General features: G+C 42.0%; 2 protein-coding genes and 1 non-coding gene across 7 annotated transcripts; 2 read left to right on the plus strand and 1 right to left on the minus strand.

Moving 5' to 3' along the window:
• Nucleotides 1–1,517: 1,517 nt before the first annotated feature.
• On the minus strand, nucleotides 1,518–7,112 carry MIS12 (MIS12 kinetochore complex component). Of its 3 annotated transcripts, none has more exons than XM_036268867.1 (2): nucleotides 6,982–7,112; nucleotides 1,518–2,894 (listed from the first exon to the last, which is right to left on the minus strand). In XM_036268867.1, exon 2 carries the CDS (start codon nucleotides 2,857–2,859, stop codon nucleotides 2,239–2,241), a length of 621 nt encoding a protein of 206 aa, XP_036124760.1. In that variant the 5' UTR covers nucleotides 2,860–2,894; nucleotides 6,982–7,112; the 3' UTR covers nucleotides 1,518–2,238. The 3 variants fall into 3 exon arrangements, with proteins under 3 accessions (XP_036124760.1, XP_036124761.1, XP_036124763.1); XM_036268868.1 differs by lacking the exon at nucleotides 6,982–7,112 and adding an exon at nucleotides 6,661–6,815; XM_036268870.1 differs by lacking the exon at nucleotides 6,982–7,112 and adding an exon at nucleotides 6,603–6,815.
• A 357-nt stretch (nucleotides 7,113–7,469) lies between these two features.
• Nucleotides 7,470–22,458, plus strand: DERL2 (derlin 2). Of its 3 annotated transcripts, none has more exons than XM_036269673.1 (7): nucleotides 7,470–7,578; nucleotides 8,399–8,464; nucleotides 12,541–12,614; nucleotides 13,736–13,829; nucleotides 14,575–14,770; nucleotides 15,035–15,125; nucleotides 21,955–22,458. In XM_036269673.1, the coding sequence occupies exons 1-7, from the start codon at nucleotides 7,486–7,488 to the stop codon at nucleotides 22,058–22,060; spliced, it is 720 nt and encodes a 239-aa protein (XP_036125566.1). In that variant the 5' UTR covers nucleotides 7,470–7,485; the 3' UTR covers nucleotides 22,061–22,458. The 3 variants fall into 3 exon arrangements, with proteins under 3 accessions (XP_036125566.1, XP_036125567.1, XP_036125568.1); XM_036269674.1 differs by having other exon boundaries at nucleotides 8,402–8,464; XM_036269675.1 differs by lacking the exons at nucleotides 12,541–12,614; nucleotides 13,736–13,829; nucleotides 14,575–14,770; nucleotides 21,955–22,458 and having other exon boundaries at nucleotides 15,035–15,120.
• LOC118635144 lies at nucleotides 19,971–20,107 on the plus strand. Its single transcript, XR_004960482.1, has one exon. It is a non-coding gene; the product is annotated as a small nucleolar RNA SNORA42/SNORA80 family (small nucleolar RNA).
• Nucleotides 22,459–25,650: the final 3,192 nt, after the last annotated feature.

Below are 25,650 nucleotides of genomic sequence, written 5' to 3' on the forward strand. Positions count from 1 at the left end.
TACCTTAAATGTTCTCATTTCACGAAGTACATTAGTTTTCAGTTGCTACCATAACAAACTTAGTGCCTTAAAACAACAGAAACTGTTCTCAGTTCTGGAGGCCAGAAACCTACAGGGTGTCGGCAGGGCCACACTCCCTCTGGAGGCCCTCGAAGAGAATCTGCCCTTTGCCTCTTCCAGCTTATGGTGACTATTGACGTTCCTGTACTTGTGGTTGCATCACTCCAATCTGCCTGTGGTCACAATGCCTCCACCTCTGCTTCAAATCCCTACCTTTCTCTTATAACACATTATCACTGGATTTAGCCACCTCATCTCCCAGATAATTCAGGATGATCTCATTTCCAAATCCTTAACTTAATTATACCTGCAAAGATCATTTTCCCAAATAAGGCAGTAACAGATTCCAGGAATCAAACATACATGAACAAACCACGTGGGGAATCACCATTCAACCCACTATACTAGGAGATTTTAAATAGCTACAAATGTTGGGGGGAGGGCACGGAATTTTCATTTGGATAATAATATTGAAGAAGGAAACATCATGGCTTTAAAGAACAGAAAATGGAAAACCAAAGCCTTTAAAAACATATATTTCATGTACAGGATTGGAAAAAGAACTCTGATAATCAGCATATTCCAGGTGAACACAAACTTCCTAAATCTCTGAATATTTAATTGTGAATATTAATACCCTAAGTCACTCTTCTACATAAAGGAGAAACTCCAAATCCTGTTATTTTGGAAGACACGGAGGGCAAGCAATACCTTGAGAGTGACTATTGCCAAATCTTCCCTTTCCTTGGGAGACCTAACATGTTACATGGATTAATTACAAAAGGAAATATCAGATTCCACTGAATTTAAGCAAAAGACACAGCTAAAATGTCCCAGTGAGGGTACTATTCTATGAAATATTAGGCACAAGGAAAATTCCAAAACTATCTGAAAGTATTTAAAAAATGGCATAGCCCTGGCCGGTTTGGTTCAGCGGTTAGAGCGTCAGCCTGTGGTCCTGAGAGACCCGGGTTCGGTTCCCGCTAAGGGCACGTACCTCGGTTGCAGTTTGTCCCCGGCCCTGGTCGGTTGTGCAGGTGGCAGCCACTCAATGTGTTCCTTTCACATTGATGTTTCTCTCTCTCTATTCCTCTCTCTCCCTCCCACTCTACCTGAACAAAAAATGGAAAAATGTCCTTGGGTGAGGATAAAAAAAAAATAAAAAATAAAAAATAAAAATAAAAAATGGCATAAATACCTAAGAGTCAGTTAATATAAATTTTGCTATTGAGAATGTTCCAGGCTTCCCTTTTTCTTTTTTGTTAATCCTCACCCAAGGATATTTTTTCCATTGATTTTTTTAGAGTGGAAAGGAGGGGAGAGAGAGAGAAACATTGATGTGATAGAAACACATCAATGTGATAAAACACATGCCCTGACCTGGGTGGGGATAAACCTGCAACCCAGGGACAGGCCTTGACAAGGAATTGAGCCCGAGACCCTTCAGTGCACGGGCTGATGCTCTATCCACTGAGTCACACCAGTCAGGGCCAGGCTTCCTTTTCTATTCCAGTGAGATCTACTTTTTTGTCCAAAGTCTTCCACTGCTGGGCTCCAAGTCAGTAAATTATTAAACACCATCAAGGCCTTGGTCACAGAGAGCATTTATTTTAGAAATAAAAACAACTTCTTTCTTCTTATTAACAATCATGGTTGTTTTTTCCTGCTACTTGCTTCTTTCAAGTAGTTATCAACTTCCGCAGGTAAGAAAAATTATGGGCAAGAGTAAGCATTCTATATGGGCTGTCCCAGTGTAGTGGCTGATTTAAAAAGAGCCCTGGCCGGTTTGGCTCAGCGGTTGGAGTGTCGGCCTGTGAACCAGAGAGTCCCGGGTTCGGTTCCCGCTAGGGGCATGTACCAAAATAAAAAAAATAAAAAAATCTTTGACTGGCCACGGAAAGCTTTATTTGTTTATCATGTCTCCAAATGATCTTTAATAGATCAAGAATCCCTTCCCACCTATTAGAGTAGTGTAAGGAATAGATGTTTCAAAGATTAGTTCAGAGCAGTACATAAATACTTCAGGAGAATGGACCAAAAAACAGGAAAATGTGGAATACAAGAAAGAGTAAACAAAGAAAATCCAACAAAATATACAATTCACTAAAATAAGAATAATCATTGATATAAATCCCTTACTGATTCTACTTTTGACAGGTTCCTTTTACTATTTAGAAATTAAGATATTTTCAGTCTTTTGCTTTCTTTTTCCACATTGTCTCTAATATTCTGCAGTTTTCTGGAGTTCTGGGTCAGGAACACCAAGCTGTCCCTAAAATCACCAGTCCCATGATTTCTGCAAACATTTTCAAGCTCATCAAACAAGGTCAATGTCTGTTTAAGTTTGGCCTGAACAATTTTTTGCTCTTCTAATTCTGCAAGAAGGGCCTGCTTAGTGCATAATTCAGTCTTATACTTCTCCTGTAACTGTTCAATTTCTTTTTGGAGAAGCTTGAATTCTTCCTCGCTATAAGAATGCATCTCCTGAGATTTATCTTCTGGAAGCAGGATGTTTGAGGGAATATGCAAAATCCACTGTAGAAACAGCTGCTCCATTTTGACAAAAAGATTATCAAAACGCCCTTTCATGAAGCAAAGAAACTTCTCTGTGCATTTACGAATCTGGACTGGGCTAATCTCACAGTTTGGGATGCCATCCAGCTTCTTCAGAATAACCTGTTCAACAGCCTGCATCACTTCAAATAGGTAGTCTTGAAATGCAATGTAGATCCTGAGCATGCAAGTTTGTGGTGTGAAGCCAAAGAACTGGGCCTCATAGGTCATTGGATCGACAGACATCTTGGCTTATTTTGCTAATTTTGATTGCGAAAAATCTGCAAATGTAAAAATAAATATCATTTGGATTAAAAAAATCTGAAGAAAGTAACAAATCACATTATAAAAAGACAAGTTTGTGTTCCTTGATACCCAATACCAATTCCAGCCTCACTCATCTATAACAAGACACAAACCCTTGCCTCTCTAGACTGTTTCCATCAGCCTATATCATCTCTTTCCCCCTCATTTCCCTTACTATTATTTAGAGGACTCTGGCCTGTGGCGCGGTCTTCTGAAGTCTGTTATCATTCTAGACAACATTCAAAATCGACAAATAACCTAACCAGCACCCTAGAGACTCGGTTTCATGAGATTCAATGGCTTCCCTTGATATCTGTAACTTCTCTCCCCAACTGCCCTATTTTTTGGCCACAACCTCCTATGCTATTCTTCCAATTCTCATTCACATACACTATACTTTATTCATCAAGATTTTCAGCCCTCTAATCCTCTCTTCTTTGCACTCAGTCTGTCCCACTTCACTTCTTTCCCTATCCATTGTAGGCTCCACCATCCATCATTTTAACTATTCACTTGCTCAACCCCTTGTCCTTCCAATCTAGCCCGTGGGTGAAAAAAAACCCAGTTAGAAGCTGAGCAAGCTTCTTGTCAGCTTCACAACCCCAACATATTTTTTCAAGGGTCTAGAAGTCATTACTTCACAATGTAAACATCTAGGAAAATAGCCCTCCTATCTCCTTGTCACTGTGGGAGTTTAACCTAGGCACCTTTTTTCCGAGCGATAATCATATACTTGTCATAGAAATAAGAGAAGTTTTATTATTCCTTCAGATGAAGGCGATTAGCAAAATTAATGGATACCTCAATTACCAGGTGAATTTAGGATGAACTTTATGGCTACATACAGAAAAATTTCTTTGTTTTTGTAACTTCACTAGGAGTATCTACAATGTGTTTTATTTTTTTTATCCTCACCCGAGGACTTTTTTTTTTTTTCGATATTTTGTTCAGATAGAGTGGGAGGGAGAGAGAGAGAGAGAAACATCGATGTGAAAGCGACACATCGAGTGGTTGCCACCCAAACGACCCAACCAGGGCCGGGGACAAACCGCAACCAAGGTACGTGCCCTTAGCGGGAACCGAACCCGGGTCTCTCCGGACCGCAGGCCGACGCTCTAACCGCTGAGCCAAACCGGCCAGGGCTACAATGTGTTTTAATATGAATATGACTATTCAGTAATCAAACTTTCTTTTCTCTCTTGTAGAGAGGAGTCTCTGGGTTGGCAGGATTTTTATTTCCTCAACACTGCCCTATGCCTTCAGGATCAAGTTCAAAACACTTTCAACAAGGCTTACAAGGACCTTCATCATCCAACCCTTACTAACCCCATTTTGTTCTTAAGGACCTCACATGTGCACAACTGAGATGATAATACTTCCTATTTCATTGCACTCTATTTTCAGTTCATGCTAGGTCTTCTCTTAGTTTATTCTTCCACCTCTCATCTCCCATAGGAACCTACTCTAATGTCTGTTTTGTTTTCCATCACCATTGCCCTCTTCCACCTCCACCCATCCACCCCTCCACCTGCAATCACCACATTGTTGTCCATGTCCATGAGTTCTCTTTTCTTTTTTGCTCAATCCCTCTACCACCCAACACCCCCTGTTTTTAACATATGCTTTTTCAATTCATCTTTCATTTTAATTAAACTTTAATAAGTTTTAGATATATATTCTTTAAAAATGTAGTTTTGTATATGGATCTTTACATTTTTATATTTGCAATCACTTTGTTATTGTATTTCAGTTTACTTCATTGGTTCTGACTGAAGTATTCCAACAATTTTATCATATGAATATACTTATTGTCCATTCTCCTTGTGACAAACACCTACTTTGCTTTCAGTACTTTACTACCAGAAATGATGTTGCAATAAACACCTTCCTGTGATGTCTCCTTAGGTATGTGCAGGGTATTTACACAGCAAGTAACTGCTAGCAATATAATTTACTCATAATTTCACTAAATACTGCCCAAATGTTCTCCAGAGTACAGGGGGCGGGGGCGGGGGTGGCCGGTCCTACACTGGTTTACAATCCTACTTGCAGTACATGAGAATTTCTCATATCTTCACCAACACTCAGTCAAAATTCTAATTTTTGCCAATCTGGTAGATATAAGATTTAGTGTTGTTTTTCTTTTTGTTTTCTTATCCTCACCCAAGGACATATTTTCCATTTTTTGTTCAGATAAGAGTGGGAGGAAGAGCAAGGAAGAGAGAGAGAGAAACATCGATGTGAAGGGAACACATCGAGTAGTTGCCACCCGCACGACCCAACCAGGGCCGGGGACAAACTGCAACCGAGGTACGTGCCCTTAGCGGGAACCAAACCCGGGTCTCTCAGGACCGCAGGTCGAAGCTCTAACCGCTGAGCCAAACCGGCCAGGGCTAGTGTTGTTGTTTTTGAAAACCAAAACCATCTAGCCCCACACACATATACTGAGGACTGAAACTACCGGCACTCCCCCACCCCAACAAACAACTTACTGTCTCATTAGCATGACCTGACTTTTCTAGGCGACCAATATATTTTCACTGTTCTAATGGCCTGAACTGCCCCAAAGATGGATCAACTCTTCAAAAGGGAGCATCAATGATTTGTAACCTAAGATTCTCTGAAACCCTGCCTCAGCTGTTTCTACCAATCCTGGACTATTATTTCACCATACCAATCCAATCCTAATCACTTCCCCAGATTGGAAGATCCACCTTAAACCAACCTTGCAATTATCAAATATTCTGCTCTTGCCTTTCTTCCCTGAGACAATGCCATGGCTCTTTCGAGGCCCGTTGTTCTGCCTTACCAGGGTAAGCAGTTCATGCAGCACTGTTTTACCAACAGGTTGTGAGGGGGACATTTCCGGAGCAGGAAACGTATTTTTAAACGCACACATTTCTCTAATTACCAGTCAAGTTGGGAAACACTTCATACATGTTAGCTTTTCAGGTTTCCCCTGTGAATTACCCATTCATATCCTTTATTTTTGTTGTTACATCCAAGGATATGTTTCCACGGATTCTTAGAGTGGAAAGGAGGAAGAGGGAGAGAGAGACGTACACACACACACACACACACACACACACACATCTTGATCAGTTGCCTCCCGCAGTGCCCAGATCTGGGCAGGGATCAAACCTGCAACCCAGGTACCTAACCTTGACTGGGAATCGAACCCGCGACCCTATGATGCGTGGGCCGACGCTCTAACCACTTAACACAGGCCTGGGCCATTCATACCCTTTTCAAAAGTCATTCTCCCCACCCTGTTACTTGGCTCCTTCCTTACACTACCAGATACGACGGCCACTCCCTATTCCAGAAACCTTTGGCGCTTCCTTCTTGTTTGTCAAGACCTGACTCCTCTTTGTTCCAACCAAACCGAACTATTTTCTCTCCCTGTAACGTCTTTCCCTCGAGGAAAGATGCCACGGCCCTTCGAGGGTCAGCTTAAATACACTTCCTTGCCCCGGCCAGGTGGCTCAGTGGTTGAGCATCGACTCATGCACACAGAGGTGCGCTGGTTCGATTCCTGGTCAGGGCACACGCCCAGGTTGTGGGCCAGATCCCCAGTGAGGGGCGTGCAGGAGGCGGCCTATCGATGTTCTCTCTCATCGACGTTTCTATCATCTCTCCCTCTCTCTCTAAAAATCAATAAAGAAAAAAATAAATACACACACTTCCTTGGTGACGCACTCCGTCCTCTGAACGCCACAGGGCCCCTCTTCGGGCACTGACCTTTGGGATCTCACCCGCTGGGCCACCCTAGCGTTCCTGAGGGCAGGACCACGACCGCTTCACCAACACTTGCCGAGTAAACACCGGAAGCGGCCAGAAGACCTCAACCAGGAGGGCTGCAGAGCTGCAGACACCGCCCTGCAGAAGCTGCTTCCGGCCGGAGGACCGGCTCCCGGCGGGCCCCGCGACCCCGCTGCATGCCGGGACCTTCAGGCGGGAGGCCCCGCCAGCGAGGCTGCTCCAGAGCCCCGCGACGATGCCTGACCCATTACCACTCCTTCCCTTTCCTGCTCTGAGAAAACGCAGCCCCGCAGCACCTACCGAAGCGACCATGGGGGTGACAAATTCGACCCAACAGTGGTTTCCCGCCACCTCCTTTGAATCAACTCCCGCTGCCAGAGATCGGCGGCGCGGAGAGCTCCCCAAAATCCCGAACGCGGCCCGCCTCAGCTGACGACAGCAAAGGCGAGACGCTGTCGCGCTCCTGATTGGCTGGCTGTGCGGGCGGAGCGGGCCACCCAGATTGGTGACTGAAAGGGGCCGGGCGGGCCAGCGAGCTTGTGGCCCGCGGGGATTGGCGAAAGGAACCAGTACTTGCTCCGTTCTCCGCGACGTGGGTGGGTGAGGAAGCAAGGCTGGGTCTCCGCGGAGGCGCAACTCATGATTGGTGAGTGGCTTTCCCAGGCGCTCTTGCGATTGGTGGCTGGCAGCTTGCGCGGCGCCGATTGGACAGCAGCGGCAGGGTAACGGGAGGCCTCTTTGATCCCGCCCCGCCGCTTGGGCTGACTGGCGGAAGGGGAAGGGGGGCAGGCGGCGGTGGGGAAGATGGCGTACCAGAGCCTCCGGCTGGAGTACCTGCAGATCCCACCGGTCAGCCGCGCCTACACCACCGCCTGCGTCCTCACCACCGCCGCTGTGGTGAGCAGCCGCAGTGCCCGCTCTCACGATCTGGGCTGGATACGATCGGGTCCTCGGGGAACGGGGGTTTGGGCCTCAGGGAAGCCCAGAAGGCTTGGTCTCGGGCGGTGGAGGTGGACAGGGCTCAGTCTGGGGTTGGAATTGCCTTGAGCCTGCTCACCCAGTGACTTGAGAAGGGAGTGCTGCTGCAGGAGGGCTGGAGGATCCGGACTGCAGGCCAGTTTCTGGGAGATAGCAAGTTAGGGCAGCGGGAGCCGCCCACCCAGAAAACGTGCCTGAGCACTCTAGCCGGGGAAGTGGGACCGCGGTGCCCCGTGGGGGAAAGTCCGCCTATGAAGAAACTTAGATGTTGAGGATAGAAAGCTGGAAGTTGTCCAGAGGGAAGAGTTTTGAAATAAATAGAGTGTGGATACAGAAGTTGCCGGGAAGCACCCAGCCCTGGCGGTGACAGGTCTTGAGTCTCAGTTCCTTTCAGTGAGTTGTGCGGCTTCACCCAAGTGTTTCAGATGGTGCCCATGTGATGGGCAGGTTCATAGCACCTGCTCTCTCCTTGCCTTGTATCTAAGATATCGCCACCTCTATCCCATGCCTTCATGCCAGCCTCCACTATTGCAACATAAAACAAACTTTTATTCTGTTAGGTATTGGGCGAAGAATTGTACCAGTTCTAGAGTATTCTTTACCAGCCTCTCCTTGCAGCCTTAAAGGATTCAGTCTCAGTGACTGAGAGTTGGAAATTGCTAGCCCTATTAATCCTTCATTGTAGATGATGAAATGTTTCCCGATTGATTTGCTTTAAGGAGCTCTTTTTCTATTTCAGCAGTTGGAATTGATCACACCTTTTCAGCTGTACTTCAATCCTGAATTAATCTTTAAACACTTCCAAGTAAGTGGTCCATCACAGCCATGATGTTTCGGTTTTTAAATTTGTTTTTCTTATTTAGTAGGAAATTCTGCCATATGCTTCCTCAAAAAAAATTCAATGGGAATATTTGATTATAAGTCTTATTGTTGGGGGTATAAAGCAGTGATTCTGCAGCCTAATCGTGCTTCAGAATCACCTAGGAAATGTTTAAGAGATTCTCAAGCTTTTCATCATGTACCAAATCAGAGTAACCAAGGGTAGGAATTAAGAATCTGGGTTTGGCCCTGGCCGATTTGGCTCAGCGATTAGAGCATTGGCCCACAGATCAAAGAGTTGCAAGTTCGATCCAGTCAGGGCCATGTACCTCCATTGCAGTTCCATCCCCAGCCCTGGTTGGGATCATGCAGGAAGCAACCAATCGATGTGTCTCTCTCACATTGATGTTTCTCTCTCTCTCCCTCCCTCCCTCCCTCCCTCCCTCCCACTCTGTCTAACAATCAATGGGAAAATATCCTTAGGTGAGGATTGAAGAGAAAACAAAAAGAATCTGGGTTTTAAAAATTTTTATGTTTAAGTTCCCTGTATGATTTTGATTTGATGTGTCTAGTTCATATATTTAAGAATCAACAGTTGAGAGTTAATACTGTATTTGAGAGGAGACTGACCAGGTAGCTACCCAGGGAGAATCTCACAAGATGCCCTTATTTTATGGACTTACCACCTGGCACACCCACCACCTTGGTGTTATCTGCACGTTCAGAAACTCAGCTCTATAAGAGAAAGTTTATTTAGAAAGTTAACAAGCCCTGGCCGGGTAGCTCAACTGATTAGAGCATCATCGCCATACGCCAAGGTTGTGGGTTTGATCTCTGGTCGGGGCACGTACAAGAAATGACTAGTGAATGCATAAATAAGTGGAGCAACAAATCTATGTTTCTCTTTCTCTCCCTCTCAAAATCAATAAGTAACCTTGGCTGGATAGTTCAGTTGGTTGGAGCATTGTCCTGTACACCAAAAGGTTCAATCCCCAGTCAGGGCGTGCAGGGGAAGCAATCAATCAATGTGTCTGTCTTCTGTCTCTCTGTCCCTCTGTCTCTCTGTCTGTCTGTCTCTCTCTCTCTCTCTCTCTCTCTCTCCCCCCCTCCCCCTCCCCCTCTTCCTCTCCCTCTTTTCCCCCCTCCCTGTTTGTCCCTCCCTTTCTCTCTCTAAAGGTATCCTTGGGTGAGAATTAACATAAATAAATAAATAAAATTTAAAGAAAGAAAGTTAAAGAGGTAGAAGTGAGCCAGCTGGGCTGTGTAGGCCCAGGAAACAAGTTACAGAAGCAAAAGAAGGGCCCTTAATGCTTAGGGGAGAGAAAGGCAAAGGTAACCATGCCTGGGGGGAAGAATTAGGGGAAGGGAAAGGCATAGGTGTTGCCCCCAAGACGGAGAGCACCTCAGCTCTATTAGTGTGTTTATTTTACTTATTTATTTTTGAATTTTTATGAGTTTAAGCCAAACTGACAGAATATGCCAGGGGGGAAGATCTCAGATGCTCCTCTATTAATATTTTTCAATATATCCATCCTAGCCCGGCTGGCATGACTCAGTGGTTGAGCATCGACCCATGCACCAAGAGGTTGCCGGTTTGATTCCCGGTCAGGGCACATGCCCAGGTTCTGGGCCTGATCCCCAGTGGGGGCATGCAGGAGGTGGAGAATCGATGTTTCTATCTCTCCCCTCTCCCTTCCTCTCTTTCTAAAATAAATAAAATCAAATAAAAAATAAGTAAATAAATAGATCCATCTTCCAGGGATCAGATCATACTGACAAAACTCCAGAAGACCAACGTCTTAAACAATATGCCAGTTTATTACATTGAGTGGGAGATAGTCCTTTCCAGTAATTACAGTGCTAAAAGAGAGATAGATATATTTTCCTGCTCCAGGATGTTTACGTAGGCTTATAGTTGGAGTGGGAGAGAGACCCAAAAACCAGTAATTCTGCCTCTGCACATGCTTTTCCCTCTGTTTCAAATGTGTTTCATTCACTTTATATCCATTGAACTCCAGCTTGCCTTTCAAGACTATCGTTTTTGTGTAACCTCAGATTCATTGCCCCTTGTGTCCCTAGGGTATCTGTAAATGCTTCCTTAGATAATCTGTCATCTTATACTTGCATTTATTTATATGCTTGTGTCCAGGCTAGGTTGAGGACTCTAAAATCTAGTATGTAGAACTGAATTATTTCAACTTTATTAGTTACCATTTCTTAAGAATTTAATGAATCATAAAGCAGGACTGAGGACTCTTATCATTGTCTTCTTCCTTTGATACTCACAAGGCCTTTCCTGGGAGCTGGAGCTCCATCCAAGTACTGCTTCCAAGTTACTACTTGCTTGGCTTCATTTTGCCTGGGCTTAAGCTCTTGATACCGTGGATCTGCATTAGGAGTTAGGAATTCTGGGTTTGAGTTCAGAGCCTCCCCTTACAATTTGTGTGTCCTTGGGCAAACTGTTTTAAAAATATTCAAGTCTCTTAGTTTTTTTGTTTATGAAGTAAGGATGGCAGCAACAGGATTAAGATCACATGAGGTAATAGAATATGTTAAAATGCTTTAGAATGTTAAGTGTGCTACCATTTTGGATAGGGAAGAGTTTATCAGGATATCCAACAAGAAAGTGAGTGTCCTTAGTATTTACCAATTAAACTCCGATTATTAGAGCATAAGGCCTTGTAGGGAGTGGGCTATTTTTTTAAATTGATTTTAGAGAGAGAAAGAGAAATGGTTTATTGTTCCTCTTATTTATGCGTTCATTGGTTGCTTCTTGTATGTGCCCTGACCAGAGATTGAATCCACAACCTTGGTAGATCGGGGTGGTGCTCTATCCAACAGAGCTACCGGCCAGGGCAGGAGTTGGCTATTTGTTCAGACTAGAACTTGAGTATTTGCTTCACAATTACTCTTTATTCTGGGTGTTTTGGACTACTTAATATAGAAACATTTTTTAGTATTTATATTAGATCCCTTGAGTTTTTCTCTGGTATCTCAAGACTATTCATTATATTTATATATTGATGGCAGCCACTCGATGTGTCCCTTCATGTCGATGTTTCTCTCTCTCTCTCCCTTCCTCTCTCTCCCTCCCACTCTATCTGTACAAAATATGGAAAAATATCCTCAGGTGAGGATAAAAAATAAAAAAAAAAAAGAAACATTTTTTAGTATTTATATTAGATCCCTTGAGTTTTTCTCTGGTATCTCAAGACTATTCATTATATTTAGTATATATTTAGATTATTCATGTGATATTACATATAGGAAAGCACTGTTTTCTATTATGCAAATTAGTCTCATTTTTCCATAATTTGTCTGACCATGTGGTATGGTTTTTTTTCAAATTGTAAGAGAAAGTTTATTTAGAAAGTTACAGAGGTAGTAGAAGTGAGCCAGCTGGGTGCTCAGGAAACAAGTTACAGAAGCAAAAGAAGGGCTGTCGGAGCTTTGGAGAGAGAAAGGCAAAGGGGGGGAAGAAGAGGGGCATGGGAAAGGCTTGGGAGGGAGAGCATGCAGGTGTGGGGTTTTTTTTTTAATCACAGTTTCAAGTTTTCTGTCCCATTATCCTTACAAATTTCAGGGGCTGAGTGACATTAATTCAGACTTTGAAGTAGAAGCAGCACAAAATCTGGTATCAGATTTTGTGCCCCACTTTTTTTGTTTTTTAATCCTCACCCAAGGATATTCTTTTCCATTTATCTTCAGACAGAGTGGCGGGAGGGAGGGGCGGGGGGGGGGGGGAGAGAGAAACATCAATATGAGAGAGACACATCGATTGGTTGCCTCCCGCATGACCCAAGCAGGGATGGGGATCGATAGAACTGCAACCCCTTGATCAGAATCGAACCTGCAGCTTTTTGATCCATGGGCGGACACTCTACCTGCTGAGCCAAACTGGGCAGGGCTTGTGCCCCACTTTTTGGTTCAGAACATAGTATCACCTGTCTAAGGCCTTTCAACCATTGTAGTCAGAGAATATCTCTTTTGTCTTAATATGGAAATGTTTCCTGGTATATTTTACTTAATATACCTTTCTCATTATTTTTTTTCTTTTAACAGATATGGAGGCTAATCACTAATTTCTTATTTTTTGGACCAGTTGGATTCAATTTTTTATTTAACATGATATTTCTGTATCCTTTAAGTGGGGTTAGCATAAAAACTTTGTTTACTTAGGAAATACAATATTAAGTTGAAACTATTAATCCTGTTATTTATTTATTTACTTTTTTACCATCTTAGCTGTAACTTCTAGGTACTGGCTCAGTGGTGCACAGAGTAGTTGGTCAGATAGTAATGTTTTGAGGGTGCTTGTTGGTTCAAAGAAGATGTATTTAACCATAAAATTATTACATTCCTGCCCATAAGTCACTTGCAAATCTGATCAAGGGAGAGGGGTGATTTGATTGAGGCATACTTACGAAATAACATTAGCAGATAACCTTGTGGTAAAACAGTCTGAATACAGTGATAATTCACAGAGCTGTGATACTGGTTTGGGAGTGGGTTTATGAGGAATGGAAACGAGATCTCCTTGTACCTAGTTGCTGGTTCTACTGGCTGAAAAGACAGTGCAATAATGTCTGTCAGGCTTGCCGTGTTCCAATTTGTTGAGAGACAGGAAGAGTTGTGCTCTGGTCATATGGTAATTGGGGCCCACTGAGCAGAGCTTCCTCCTCTACTCTAACCCTCTGGTGAGAGGACACGTAAAGCTCACCTCATCTGCAGTAGTCAGAGCCATGTAGGGGTGACAGGATTCCTGGCCTAGAGTGAAATCCTGTTGTCTCCTATAGGCATATTATTCTGCTAAGTTTCTAAGAATTAAATTTGTTCATCATAGTGATACTTTATTGACTGAGGTATAGAAATGCTTACTCTGTCTGGCCTGAAGAAGTAGATTATCACACAAGGCTTCTTGATGGGAATTTCCACCAAGTTATGTTGTGAAAAAGCAAGGGTGATGCAGATTATGGTGTGGCTGAACATTGAAAAGATGATACAAATTTGAAAAGTTTAATAGGTGACTGGAAGCATATTTATCCAGCATCTGGCTTAGTTCCCCAATTAGGAACCGTTTTTGTAAAATACATAGTTGCCTAAAATGTAAAGAGAAGTAACCATACTACCACTCCAACATTCTTATAAAAAAAAGGCTTGACTTACAAATGTGGAGTCCAGGTGTACTTAAGTGATACATTAAATTTTACTTTCTTCATGTTTGTGTGCTTAACATTTTCTTAACTTGGAACTTAAGATATCGTTACTGTCGAATGCTAGAAGAAGGCTCTTTCCGAGGCCGGACAGCAGACTTTGTATTTATGTTCCTTTTTGGTGGATTCTTAATGACTGTATCCTTCAACAAATAGAACAAACCCAGGAAAATGTTAATACCCTCTCTCGTCCTGAAGTTTTTCATCTGTCCCCCACAATTCACTGGATACTCTGAACAAACAGATAGACCTCCAGATTTTAGCTTTAGGGTGCTACTATTTATTTTATGGGCACATTTTATGTGACAGCTTTCTAATCCTAGAGGTTAGACAGGATGCTTTTCTACTGTGAGCCAGTCAGAGGAACTTCTAACCCAGGTGCATTATTGCATATTTTAGATATATTATTGGTCATGGTATACTTCACTTTTTGAATTAAGTTGGTGAGACATTTATTTGGTTACTTACAAAACTGATAAATGATTTTTTTTAAAAAAAGAATTGTCAACCGAATAACAGACTTGAATGTAGTCCTGTCTGACGAGATGGTTTTGCTCCAGCTGGCTTTATTCGCCTCTATAAAGGTGCTAATGGTGAGTGAACTTGAATACAATTATTGACCAAATAATGAATACATTTTCCAAAAAGGCAAGAACTTCATGAAAATAGAATAGCACTTGGAAATCCAGATGATTTGGCCTAAGCAGGTTTTTGCCTGATTACTCTGGGGAATTATTTTCAGGCCTTTTTCTTCTAAAGATGTAAGTAACTAATGCTCAGCTTTCCTAATTCAAACGTTGTTAGAACACAATTCTTTGTTCTCTTGCCCAGTCCTCCCTAATACACTTTTAGTGTTGATATTTTCCTTAATGCCATCTGCTAGATCTTTGGTTTGTTTGTGAGCTTAGTTTTCCTGGGCCAGGCCTTTACAATAATGCTTGTCTACGTGTGGAGCCGAAGGAACCCATATGTCCGCATGAACTTCTTCGGCCTTCTCAATTTCCAGGCCCCCTTTCTGCCCTGGGTGCTCATGGGCTTTTCCTTGTTGTTGGGGAACTCAATCATTGTGGATCTCTTGGGTAAGAGTCTTCTCACTACATTTTCTATTATTTTACTTATAAACTTACTTTGTCACTATTTTTCATGTTTATTCTGTTTGACCTTCACATAATAGTTATTATAGGATTATTTGGTAGTTATATGCTGAAAGATTATAGTAGTTTTCTAATTCTTACTAATTATATTGATATTTTTTCCTAAATATAAGGAATTTATGTTGGTAGATTCACCTGCAATCGAAATTGTAATCCTCTCCTTCCTCCTTTATTTCTGGTTAACTTTAGGTATTGCAGTCGGACACATATATTTTTTCTTGGAAGATGTATTTCCCATTCAGCCTGGTGGAATAAGAATTCTGAAGACACCTTCTATTTTGTGAGTATTTAACACCAGGTTACGTGTGTCTTTGCAGATAAACCGAGACAGGGTCCGTGATCAGTGTTCAGGTCAGTAAATATTTGCAGACTGAGCTGTCTGGCTGCAGTTGAGGAGCATTCGTGTCGGGTAGGAGCAAACAGTGCCAGACTGGTGGCAACAGGGAGGCTCACAGGCTCCAGGTGCCCTGAAGCTGACTTGTTAGCTGCTGTCCCGAATGACCACTAGCACCCCCTGCTCCAGAGAGGAGCCTGCGGGTCTTACGAAAGTTGCTGAGTTTAGAGAGGTGAGGTAGCAAAATGGGCAAAACTGACAAAGGGAAGTTTTTATTTTTTGTTTGTTTGTTTGGGGTTTTTTAATGGTTTTAGAGAGAGAAACACATCAATTTTTGTTGTTCTACTTATTAATACATTCATTGGTTGATTCTTGTATGTGCTCTGACTGGGATCAAACCCAAAACCTTGATGTATCGGATGACACTCGAAGCAACTGAGCTGCCTGGCCAGGGCTAGAGGAAAGTTTTTAATGGTGGAATGTCTGGTCTTCCAAACAGATGTAGAGATAAGCATTAGAGTGGAAATAGCTTTGGGCTGGAAACCAGGTATCAGCTGTTTCACCGACCAGCCATGTAATTTTAAGCAAGTCCCTTCTTTTTTACACTTAATTTTTTCTGGGTATAGAGCTTTCGTGACCTCTTTCTACTCCAGAGTTTTGTGTCTTTGGGATATACTACACTAAAAAGGGTTCCCTTGAGTAAAATGGGAGTTTTTATTATAAAATGTTGGTTATAGAATAGTTAAAACAAATAAAGTAAAATCCTCTATAACCCCACCACTTAGATATAACATTATTAACTTTTTGGTATGTGTTCTTTAGTCTTTCATTGTGTACTTTTTAAAAATGCTTTTCATAACCTTTTATAAGTAATATATCATAGTTATTTTCCTTCACAACTATTCTACAAAATTATGATAGCTACATGATACACATGGTATGAATATAACATAATTTTACTAATCTCTTATTGGTGGACATTGACATTAGTTGTTGCTTTTCCCTTCTGTAATTGGAGTGGTGAATGTCCCTGTAGCTAAATCTTTGCACATATCCATGATTATTTTTAAAGGTTGAATTTCTTTAAAAATTGTTTATTGCTAGATTGTCATCCAGACAGGATGTTCAGGTTTACATTCTACCAGCAACATTTAAGTGTCCGTTTCCCCACATCCTCATCAAACATGGGAGGTGCTGTATTTACTCTTTCCTAGTTTGATAGCCATAAAATGGTGTACAAAGACTTTTTCCCCTTAGGTGTTTGAAAATTGTTGATCTAATGCTCCATGACCCCCTTTAATTGTATTTTCTATAAACAGGGACATTCTTCTACATTAAAATCAAATTCCTCAAACCCAATTTCACACTTGGAAATTGTCCTAATATGTTCTTTATAGCAAAAGAATCCAGTTCAGCGTCAGGGTGACATTTAGTTATGTCTCACTGGTCTTGTTCCGTTTGAGACAGCTCCTCAATCTCCTTGACTTTCATGACATTGACATTTGTGAAGATTATAGACCCATTTTGTGGAATGTCTCTCAATTTGGGTTTGTCTAATGTTCTCTCACATTTAGGTTCAGGTTTTGCATTTTTGGCAGGAATATCAGAGACGTGACAATGCATTTTTCTCATGGCAGCCTGCTAGGACAGGATTTCAGTTTGCTGAATTTGTCAGAGTGGTAGTAAGCACTGATTACTTGTTTAAAGTGTCAGTGAGGCTTCTCCACTGTGAAGTTACTCTTTTCCCTTTTGTAATTATTTTATGGGAAGGTACTTTAAGCTATGTAAATATCCTTTTCCTTATAAATCTTTTTTTTTTTTAATTGTTAATCCTCACCTGAGGATATTTTTCTATTGATTTTTAGATAGAGTGGAAGGGAGGGAGGGAGGGGAAGAGAGAGAGAGAGAAACAGAGAAATATCAGTGTGAGAGAGACACATCAATTAGTTGCCTTCCTCATGACCCTGACCTGGGTCTGGGGATTGAACCTGCAACCCAGGTATGTGCCAGGAATCAAACCCTCTACCCTTTGGTCTGAAGGCCATTGCTCCAATCGCTAAGCCAAACCATCCAGGGCTCTATTCATTTTTATCTGCATGAATTCATGGTTTCATGTTTTATTCATGGATTATAATCCCTTATTATTGTTTATTTTGATGCTCATAGTGTCCTAGATTTGGCCAATGGCAACCCCTTCAAACTGGCTTCTGAATATTTACATCATGGTCCCATCTTTTTTTTTTTTTTATCCTCATCCGAGGACATTTTTCCATTTTTTGTACAGATAGAGTGGGAGGGAGAGAGAGGAAGAGAGAGAGAGGGAAACATCGACGTGAAGGGACACATCGAGTGGCCGCCACCCGCGCAACCAACCAGGGCCAGGGACAAACTGCAACCGAGGTACATGCTCTTAGCGGGAACCGAACCCGGGTCTCTCCGGACCGCAGGCGGACGCTCCAACCGCTGAGCCAAACCGGCCAGGGCATGGTCCCATCTTTTTGTTGTTAGTGATTTATTACTTTCTGGCCCAACAGATATCCCAGGCTCATCCTGTGCTCTCCTTGACCCAGTCCTAGAATCAGCTATTTCTTCAAGGAGCTCTAGTTCCTTTTTAATGGAGAATGGTGTTTAGAAGCCAGGATTTGGGTGTGCTCATTGCTTTTGGAGTGTTGTTATTCTCTCAGTGAACAGAGCAAGGGAATTATACATATGCATATGAGTATTACATACTATATTTTTTAGATCTACGTTTTTTAAAACCTGGGTTTATACCGATACTCCAGTTGTAGTACAACTCCACATGATTCATTCTAATTTTTTTCTTTCTATATTTTTCCTCCAATATTTTATTATGTAAGCTTCTAAACTTATAGAAAAGTGGGAAAAATTATACAGTGAATATTGTTTACTCACCACATAGAGTCTACAATTAATACTTTATTATTCATGCTTTTTGTACATCTGTCTATCCCTCCATCTTTTCATTCCAGTATACTTAATTCTCTAAATACTTGACTATGTATATCATTAACTAGAGTTCTTTATATACAGCATACATGAATCTCAAGTGTGCCAATTGATGAGTTTTCATGAATTGACATAGCTATGTAACCCAAACTCTTATCAAGATAAAGAAAATTACTATTACCCAGAAGGTTGTACTCCTTTGTGTAAGGCCTCTTTTGTTCAACGTGTCTTTGAAATCCATCTATTTTGTTGTATGTCTTTTTCTCTAGTCTCACTAGCTGTGAGAAACCTGATTCCTATTATCATCAATTAACTTACCTAGTTAATTACCACTCTCATGTGTAATCAATCTCATCACTGTATCCCCTCCCCTATGTGGATGCCTTGCTCATCCTACTCTGCCTCAGATTCCCCAGATGAGTCTGTCCTCTTGTGGGGATGCCCTCCTAACCCTCTTCAGGTTCTGGCGTGCTACACCAGCCAGTGCACTTCCACGTGTGTGTGCCCCAATGGGGCTCTTGATTCTGTAAGCCAGGCTGCTCCGCTCCCTTGCATGGACACCTACTTTGTTCTGCCACCTAATGTTTGGGAAGTAGAAGGGGTCTTTGCCCTGGCCGGTTTGGCTGAGCAGTTAGAGCGTTGGCCTGTGGTCCAGAGAGACCCGGGTTCAGTTCCCGCTAAGGGCATGTACCTTGGTTGCAGTTTGTCACCGGCCCTGGTTGGTTGTGCGGGTGGCAGCCACTCGATGTGTCCCTTTCACGTTGATATTTCTTTCTCTCTCTCCCTTCCTCTCTCTCACTCCCGCTCTATCTGAACAAAAAATGGAAAAATGTCCTCGGGTGAGGATTAAAAAAAAAAGAAGGGGGTCTTAGTTTTTTTTTTTTTTTTTTGGTTTTTTGGTGCCGAAACCCAGGATCGAACCAGAAGGGGGTCTTAGTTTTTAACATGCTTTCCTTTAATTATTGTGAGAGCAAACATCTTCATGATTATTAACCATTTGGATTTCTTTTTGAATTGCCTGACTAGCCCTATATTTTTCTGTTGGGGGTGTGTGTGTGTGATGTTCTCATATGCTTCTTCACTCATTAGTTCATCTAGTTCTGAAGGGTTACTGAGTGTTATACTGATCAGCCAACCATCCTCATAACAAGGTTTGTTGACAAATCCTGGATTTTCTGCAAGTGCTTCATTAATATTAGTTACTTCTCCTGATAGAGGAGAATAGAGTTCACTAGCAGCTTTCACACTTGCCAAAGCACCAGACACTCATCTTGTTTGTTCAATTTTGTCCCAACTTCAGGCATACTACAATAAACATCTCCCAAAGCTTTCTGGGCAGAATTGCTGATTGCCACTGTTCCAATACCATTTTTCTGTTGTTACCCATTCATGTTTTTCTTTGAATTTGTGCACTGAGAGCCTATTGGGGCCAGTGCTCAGTGTCCCAACAGTGCCCTCCCTCGGGCCCCAGGACTACATGCAGGGTGTGCCAGATGCCAAGATGGCGCAGAGGATGCAGGCCACTGCCTTCAGACTCCCAGTCCTGGGAGCACCATGTTTGAAGGAGTGCTGGGGCCAGGGGTGTCTTGGTACAAATCCCATTAAAAGGTTTTAAACACAGTGGTTGAGCGTCGACCCATGCATCCAGAGGTTGCCGGTTCGATTCCCGGTCAGGGCACATGCCCAGGTTGTGGGCCAAATCCCCAGTGGGGGGCATGCAGGAGGTGGCCAGTCGATGTTCTCTCTCATCGATGTTTCTGTCATCTCTCCCTCTCTCTTCCTCTCTCTCTAAAATCTATAAAGAAAAAAAAGGTTTTAAACAGAGCATGGAAATGGATTTATGATGGTCTCTTCTCTGTGGGCCTCTCATAGTACACCCATGCCAAAGTAAACTGCAGCCTTGAACCATTGCCCAGCCTCCTTGCTTTTGGGCTGTGAGCACTGAAGGGGGTTGTACAGTGTGCGAGGGGGGACAAGTTTTAAACAGGTTGTGATAAAGGTCACTGGGGTACATCTTGGGTGTGTTTATTGGGTAAGAGGATGGGGTAAGTGTGTTGTGTTAATGTTGGAACTGTAAACCTGTGGAGAATTTTTGTAAGAGTTTATTTGAGCCAAATTGATGACATGCTGGGAAGCAAGATCTCAAATGCTCCTGTTTTTATTGTTAGTTTGTAGGAGTTAAAGTTGCTCGTATTGAAATACAGATGCTTTTCCTGACCCAATATAAAATAGAAGTTTTCAGAAACATTTCTAACTTTATCAACTGTGGGCAAGTACGTACTTATTAGAAATATGAATGAAAGTAGAAGATGCTGCTTTAATGCTTAATTCTTTAGGGAGATTGTGAATGACCACATATTAGGGTTGTTTTTTTTTTGTATTCTCATCCAAGGATATTTTTGTATTTATCTTCAGATAGAGTGAGATGGAAGGAGAGAGAGAGAGAAACATTGATGTGAGAGGGACACATTTACTGGTTGCCTCCCACAAGACCCTGACCAGGGCTGGGGATGAACCACTACCGAGGTGTGTGCCCTTGGCCAGAATTGAACCTGCGACTCTTTGGTCCTCAGGCCGATGCTCTAACCACTAAGCCAAACCGGCTAGGGCCATAGTAGTATTTTTAAAGTTCTTGGACATTTAGTGTTCCTCCTCATGCTCTGCATAATTTTTCTTTGAATAACTTATTAATTTCTTTAAACTTTTGTGGTTAAATACACATAACAGAATTTATCATCTTAATATACTTGAAGGGTACAGTTTAGTGACATTAAGCACATCCATATTGTGCTGCTATCACCATTATTAATCCATAGAACTCTTTTCATATTGCAAAACTAAAACTCTATCCATCAAATAATAGCTCCCCATCCTCTTTTCCCCCTAGCTTTTCACAACCACCATTCTACTTTGTATGAGTTTGACTGCTCTAGGTTCCTCACATAGGTGGAATCATGCAGTATTGGTCCTTTTGTGACCAGCTTACTTCACTTAGCATAATGTTCTCAGGGTAGCGTTCATCCACATTGCAGCGTGTGTCAGAATTTCCTTTCTTTTTAAGGCTGAATAATAGCCCTGGCCGATTTGCCTCAGCAGTTGGAGTGTTGGCCTGCGGACCAGAGAGTCCTGGGTTCGGTTTCTGCTAGGGGCATGTACCAAAAAAAAAAAAAAGGCTGAATAATATACTATTGCATGTATATAGCATTTTGTTTATCTATTTATCTGTCAGTGGTTGTGAGGAGACATCCATGATTGATTTAGTGAAAATCAGATTATAAAACAGAAGTAGTGTGTTCTAACATTTGTGAAACTACATATATCAGAGTTCTGGAAAAATAATAAATACGTCAACAATGATTATTTCTGGGAATTTTGGATGTTTTACTCATATGTTTTCTCTATATGTATTGCTTTTGTATTAAAAAGTAGTAAAGGAGACCCTGGCCAATGTGTCTCATTTGGTTGAGCCTTCCCATGCACAGAATGGCTGCTGGATCGATTCTTGGTCAGGGCACATACCCAGGTTGTGGTTCAGTCCCTGGTCAGGGTGTATATGGGAGATGACCAATTGATGTTTCTCTCTTTCTCTCCTCCCTTCCTCTCTAAAAAAAAAATAGTAAAGGAGGTAAAAGCTAATGTAAATATGAAATAATTATGAATAACTTCAAAATATGATAACTTTTTCATTGATAATTCAGATATAATGCTTGTCCATTAGTGGAAACCCAATGGGAATCTTTTTGACCTTGCAGTATTTAGGACCTGAGATGACTCTGGAACTAAATTATATTGGTTTCCTGTCTTTTAGGAAAGCTATTTTTGATACACCAGATGAGGATCCAAATTATAATCCACTACCTGAAGAGCGGCCAGGAGGCTTCGCCTGGGGTGAGGGCCAGCGCCTCGGCGGGTAAAGCAGCAGTGCCAATAATGAGACCCAGCTGGGAAGGACTCATGACATACCCATTGGGATTCTTTTATCCTTTGTGTTGCAAAAGTGTGGACACTTTTGACAGCTTGACAGGTTTGAACTCCAGAAGCACTTTATGAAATGGTACACTGATTAATCCGGAAGACATTTCCAGCAGTTTGCCAGTGGATCCTCAAGGCACTGGCACTGAAAGTGTAATCTCTTGGAGCCAAAAAACTGGAGAAACAAATACCCTGCCATCTCTAGCGAACAAGCGCACGAGTACCTGAGTTCTCGGTGCGAGGCAGAGCTTTTTCCTCCTCCTCTGATAGGCGGGGCCTTGATGTAAATGGAAGTTAAAGAGAGGACAAAATAAAACTGAATTCCATCTCTCTCTCACTGAATTAAAGCTTTTGTGTGTGATCTTTTAAATTATGATAATGTATTCCAGCTCGCCTGCATAGATCTGAGCTCGGAGCAGTTTATATGCCCGTTCTTCCTGTGTCTCCACAGCTTTCGACCGGATTTCATTTCAAGATTGGACATACGCGGCTGATACACGATGGCTGTGTATGCGTCTTAACTAAGTCAGAATGCCTGCTCCAAGTAGGAAGATTTGTTTCTGTTGTCCAGATAGTTTGTTCTCGTCGGGGAGATACAAAACTTCAAGTTGTGAAGTGACTTGGGTAGCGTGGTTCTTTTTTTAATTCTCCCCCAAGGATATATTTTTCATTGATTATAGAAAGGAAAAGAGAGAGAAACATTGATGCGAGAGAGAAACATCTATCAGTAGCCTCCGTACGCACCCTGACAGGGATTGAACCCACAACCTAGGTATGTGCCCTGACCAAGAATCAAACCCACGACCCTTCAGTGCATGGGATGTCATTCCAACCAACTGAGCCACACCAGCCAGGATGGTAGGGTGGTTCCTACAGCAGCAGGAATTCAGCTATAGGAGAGTCCAGCTAAAGGCAGGAAGTTAATGTGGCATCAACTCTGCTGCATTTCTCCATTAAGAAATCCAGGCAAAGACAGGTCATGGCCACCTTTTTGTAAAACAACAGATCTTTAGACCTGGAAATCAAGTTACAGTGTTGACTTTGAAGCCAGATGAACAGGTACCAGATAGGCAGGGATACATTTCTCCTGGGTCTTTGGTGGGTTAACATTTGTCATTTGCTTCATGAAAAGCTAAGAAGCTTTTCAGAGCCAAGTACCTGGTTTTTTACTTTCCCAATCAGGTAGAAATTGGACTGGTTCCACAGAAATAGGGACTTAATGCCTGTGGTGCAATAAATACTTATCCAAAATATTCACTTTCCTGGGTCTCAGCAGGTTTGTATCATGTGCCTAAGTAATTCAGAGGACCCAGGAGACTAATATGGACACTCCCAGAAAAGAGATTGTTTCATTTCATATATATATACATATATATGTTTTATGTTGTTGATTTTTTAGAGAGAGGGAGAGAGAGAGAGAAACATTGTGTGAAAGAGAAACATCCATTGGCTGCCTCCTGCACACCTCCTACTGGGGATCAACCCCGAAACTTGGACACGTGCCCTGACTGGGAATCAAACCAGGACCTCTCAGTCTATGGGATGGTGCTCAATCCACTGAGCCACACTAGCTGGGCTCAAATATTTTTAATACACAGCATGTAGACACGGAACCTTTACCTAAGTAGTTACAGACTGGTTAAATGGTAGCTTTATGTAGAGTGAGATTTCCCTCAGAGGTGAAGCTTTAGATTAAATATAATAAACATCCTAAATGGGAGTTTTTGGATGTGAAGTGAATAGTATTTTAATATATTTAAATTGAATATGCATACGGAATGGAACTTAAATATTTTACATGCTGCTAGTCAGTAACTTTGAATATGATTGTTGCAGTTTTATAGAATGTGGGTTAATGGGACTGCTTTTTTTCCTAAGTGGTAAACAAATCTTTAAATGCCAATCTTGGAATACATAATCCTTACAGGATTCTTAAATTGACATGTCTTATTGTTCAAGAAAGCTTGAATTTAATTCGAAGGGTATTTTTAAAAATTATTTTAGGGGAGCCTGGCTGGTGTGGCTCAGTGGTTGAGCATCGACCCATGCACCAAGAGGTTGCTGGTTCGATTCCTGGTCAGGACATATACCCGGGTTGTGTGTCCAATCCCCAATGGGGGACATGCAGGAGGCAGCCAGGCGATGTTCTCTCTCCTCAATGTTTCTATCTCTCTCTCCCTCTCCCTCTCTCTAAAATCAAGAAAGAAAGAAAATTATTTGGGGGCTAGAAAAGGGTTTCTCTAGTTTTTTTTGTTCTCCCTTAGTTAACTTTGAGTTATCCATTTCATGGAATTCTGGTGGTAAAATTTTAATCCTAAAATCTATTTACTGACTGTTTATTTGAGTAGGGAATGTCTGTACATATTAATGACTGGGTAGAACAGGAAACCAACTTTGAATTTATGGCCTACACACAGTCATTTATGGGATTTTGATTTCTCTGGTGGGATGAGAATTCCTAGTGGCAGGATGCCATGCTGTGCTACTCCACTGTGCCCTGGGCAGTGTCGTTTTAGTCACTGACCTCTTACCAGTTTGGTAAGAGGAGACTAATATGGACACTACCACCACCCCTAGCACGATGTTGCTTAACAGTTGACGTGGGCTTACCTGAACATAAGGAAAGTCCTCACCCCTTCTCCAACTTATCTTTCAGTCCCGATTCTTCCAGAACACCCTTCTTTTTCATAATATAAATCAACTGAAAAATGTGATTCAGTATATGGAATTTTGTGACCAAGTTACCTGATATAATTGAAGAGATTCCTGGATTCTACCAGTAATACTGAAAAGCACACCTGACTAGGGCATAGTTTTTTGTTGTTGTATAAATAAAATATACGTTCATTTAAAAAAACTGGACGTGCCAGTTGCATCTCCCTAGGAGATAACATTTTATATACATTTCGGTGTATGTGTGTTTACTGTGGATTTCTATTTGTTTCTCCCTTCCACTTGTTCTTCTGTGTTGCTCTTACATGTCCTAATCTTTCATACCTCTTGTGTAGTCTCTAAGCAGAACATCCAAGTGTTGGATTTGGGTAATGAAACCCTCACCCTATCTCTGGGATCCAAGGAAATATTGGAGCTATTGGCATGTGGGATAAGGGGCTTCCTAGAATTGTTATCTATCCTTGATAGCCTGCCTTTTGTTGTGGCTGTGTTTTCCTTTGACAGGTGAGTGCCATCTGTGTTGTATTCACAAGATGCCATTGTTTCCAGTGTCCTGTAGGATGTCCCCTAAGCTATTTGCATATTATATAAATTTGCATTAAAGCTGCTGAACTTTTTATGATCAAGTCACTTCTCTGCTCAGAAATCCATAGTGACTTCTTAACCCCCATATCAAGCGCATACTTTTTGTCTTCCTCTGAACCTTACTCCCACTTCTACCTAACAGGGACTTCAGTTTGTCTCATCAGTCCTTCAAGGCCTGACCCCTTTTCCTGCCTCCTCAAGAAAATCTTGACTCAAAGGCTCATTTCATTGTCTTTCTTCTTTGAATCCCTGTAAAGCTTCAAGTCTGTATGAC

This window comes from Molossus molossus, unplaced genomic scaffold (genome assembly GCF_014108415.1).
Source record: "Molossus molossus isolate mMolMol1 unplaced genomic scaffold, mMolMol1.p scaffold_m16_p_19, whole genome shotgun sequence".
NCBI classification, from domain to species: domain Eukaryota; kingdom Metazoa; phylum Chordata; class Mammalia; order Chiroptera; family Molossidae; genus Molossus; species Molossus molossus.

Excerpts from the sequence above, each read along its gene's own strand:
- MIS12 (XM_036268867.1), bottom strand. The coding sequence starts at position 2,859 with ATGTCTGTCGATCCAATGACCTATGAGGCCCAGTTCTTTGGCTTCACA.
- DERL2 (XM_036269673.1), top strand. The coding sequence starts at position 7,486 with ATGGCGTACCAGAGCCTCCGGCTGGAGTACCTGCAGATCCCACCGGTC. Across the intron at positions 7,579-8,398 it reads TCCTCACCACCGCCGCTGTG|CAGTTGGAATTGATCACACC; the intron begins GTGAGCAGCCGC and ends TTTCTATTTCAG. Across the intron at positions 13,830-14,574 it reads TTGGTGGATTCTTAATGACT|ATCTTTGGTTTGTTTGTGAG; the intron begins GTATCCTTCAAC and ends GCCATCTGCTAG.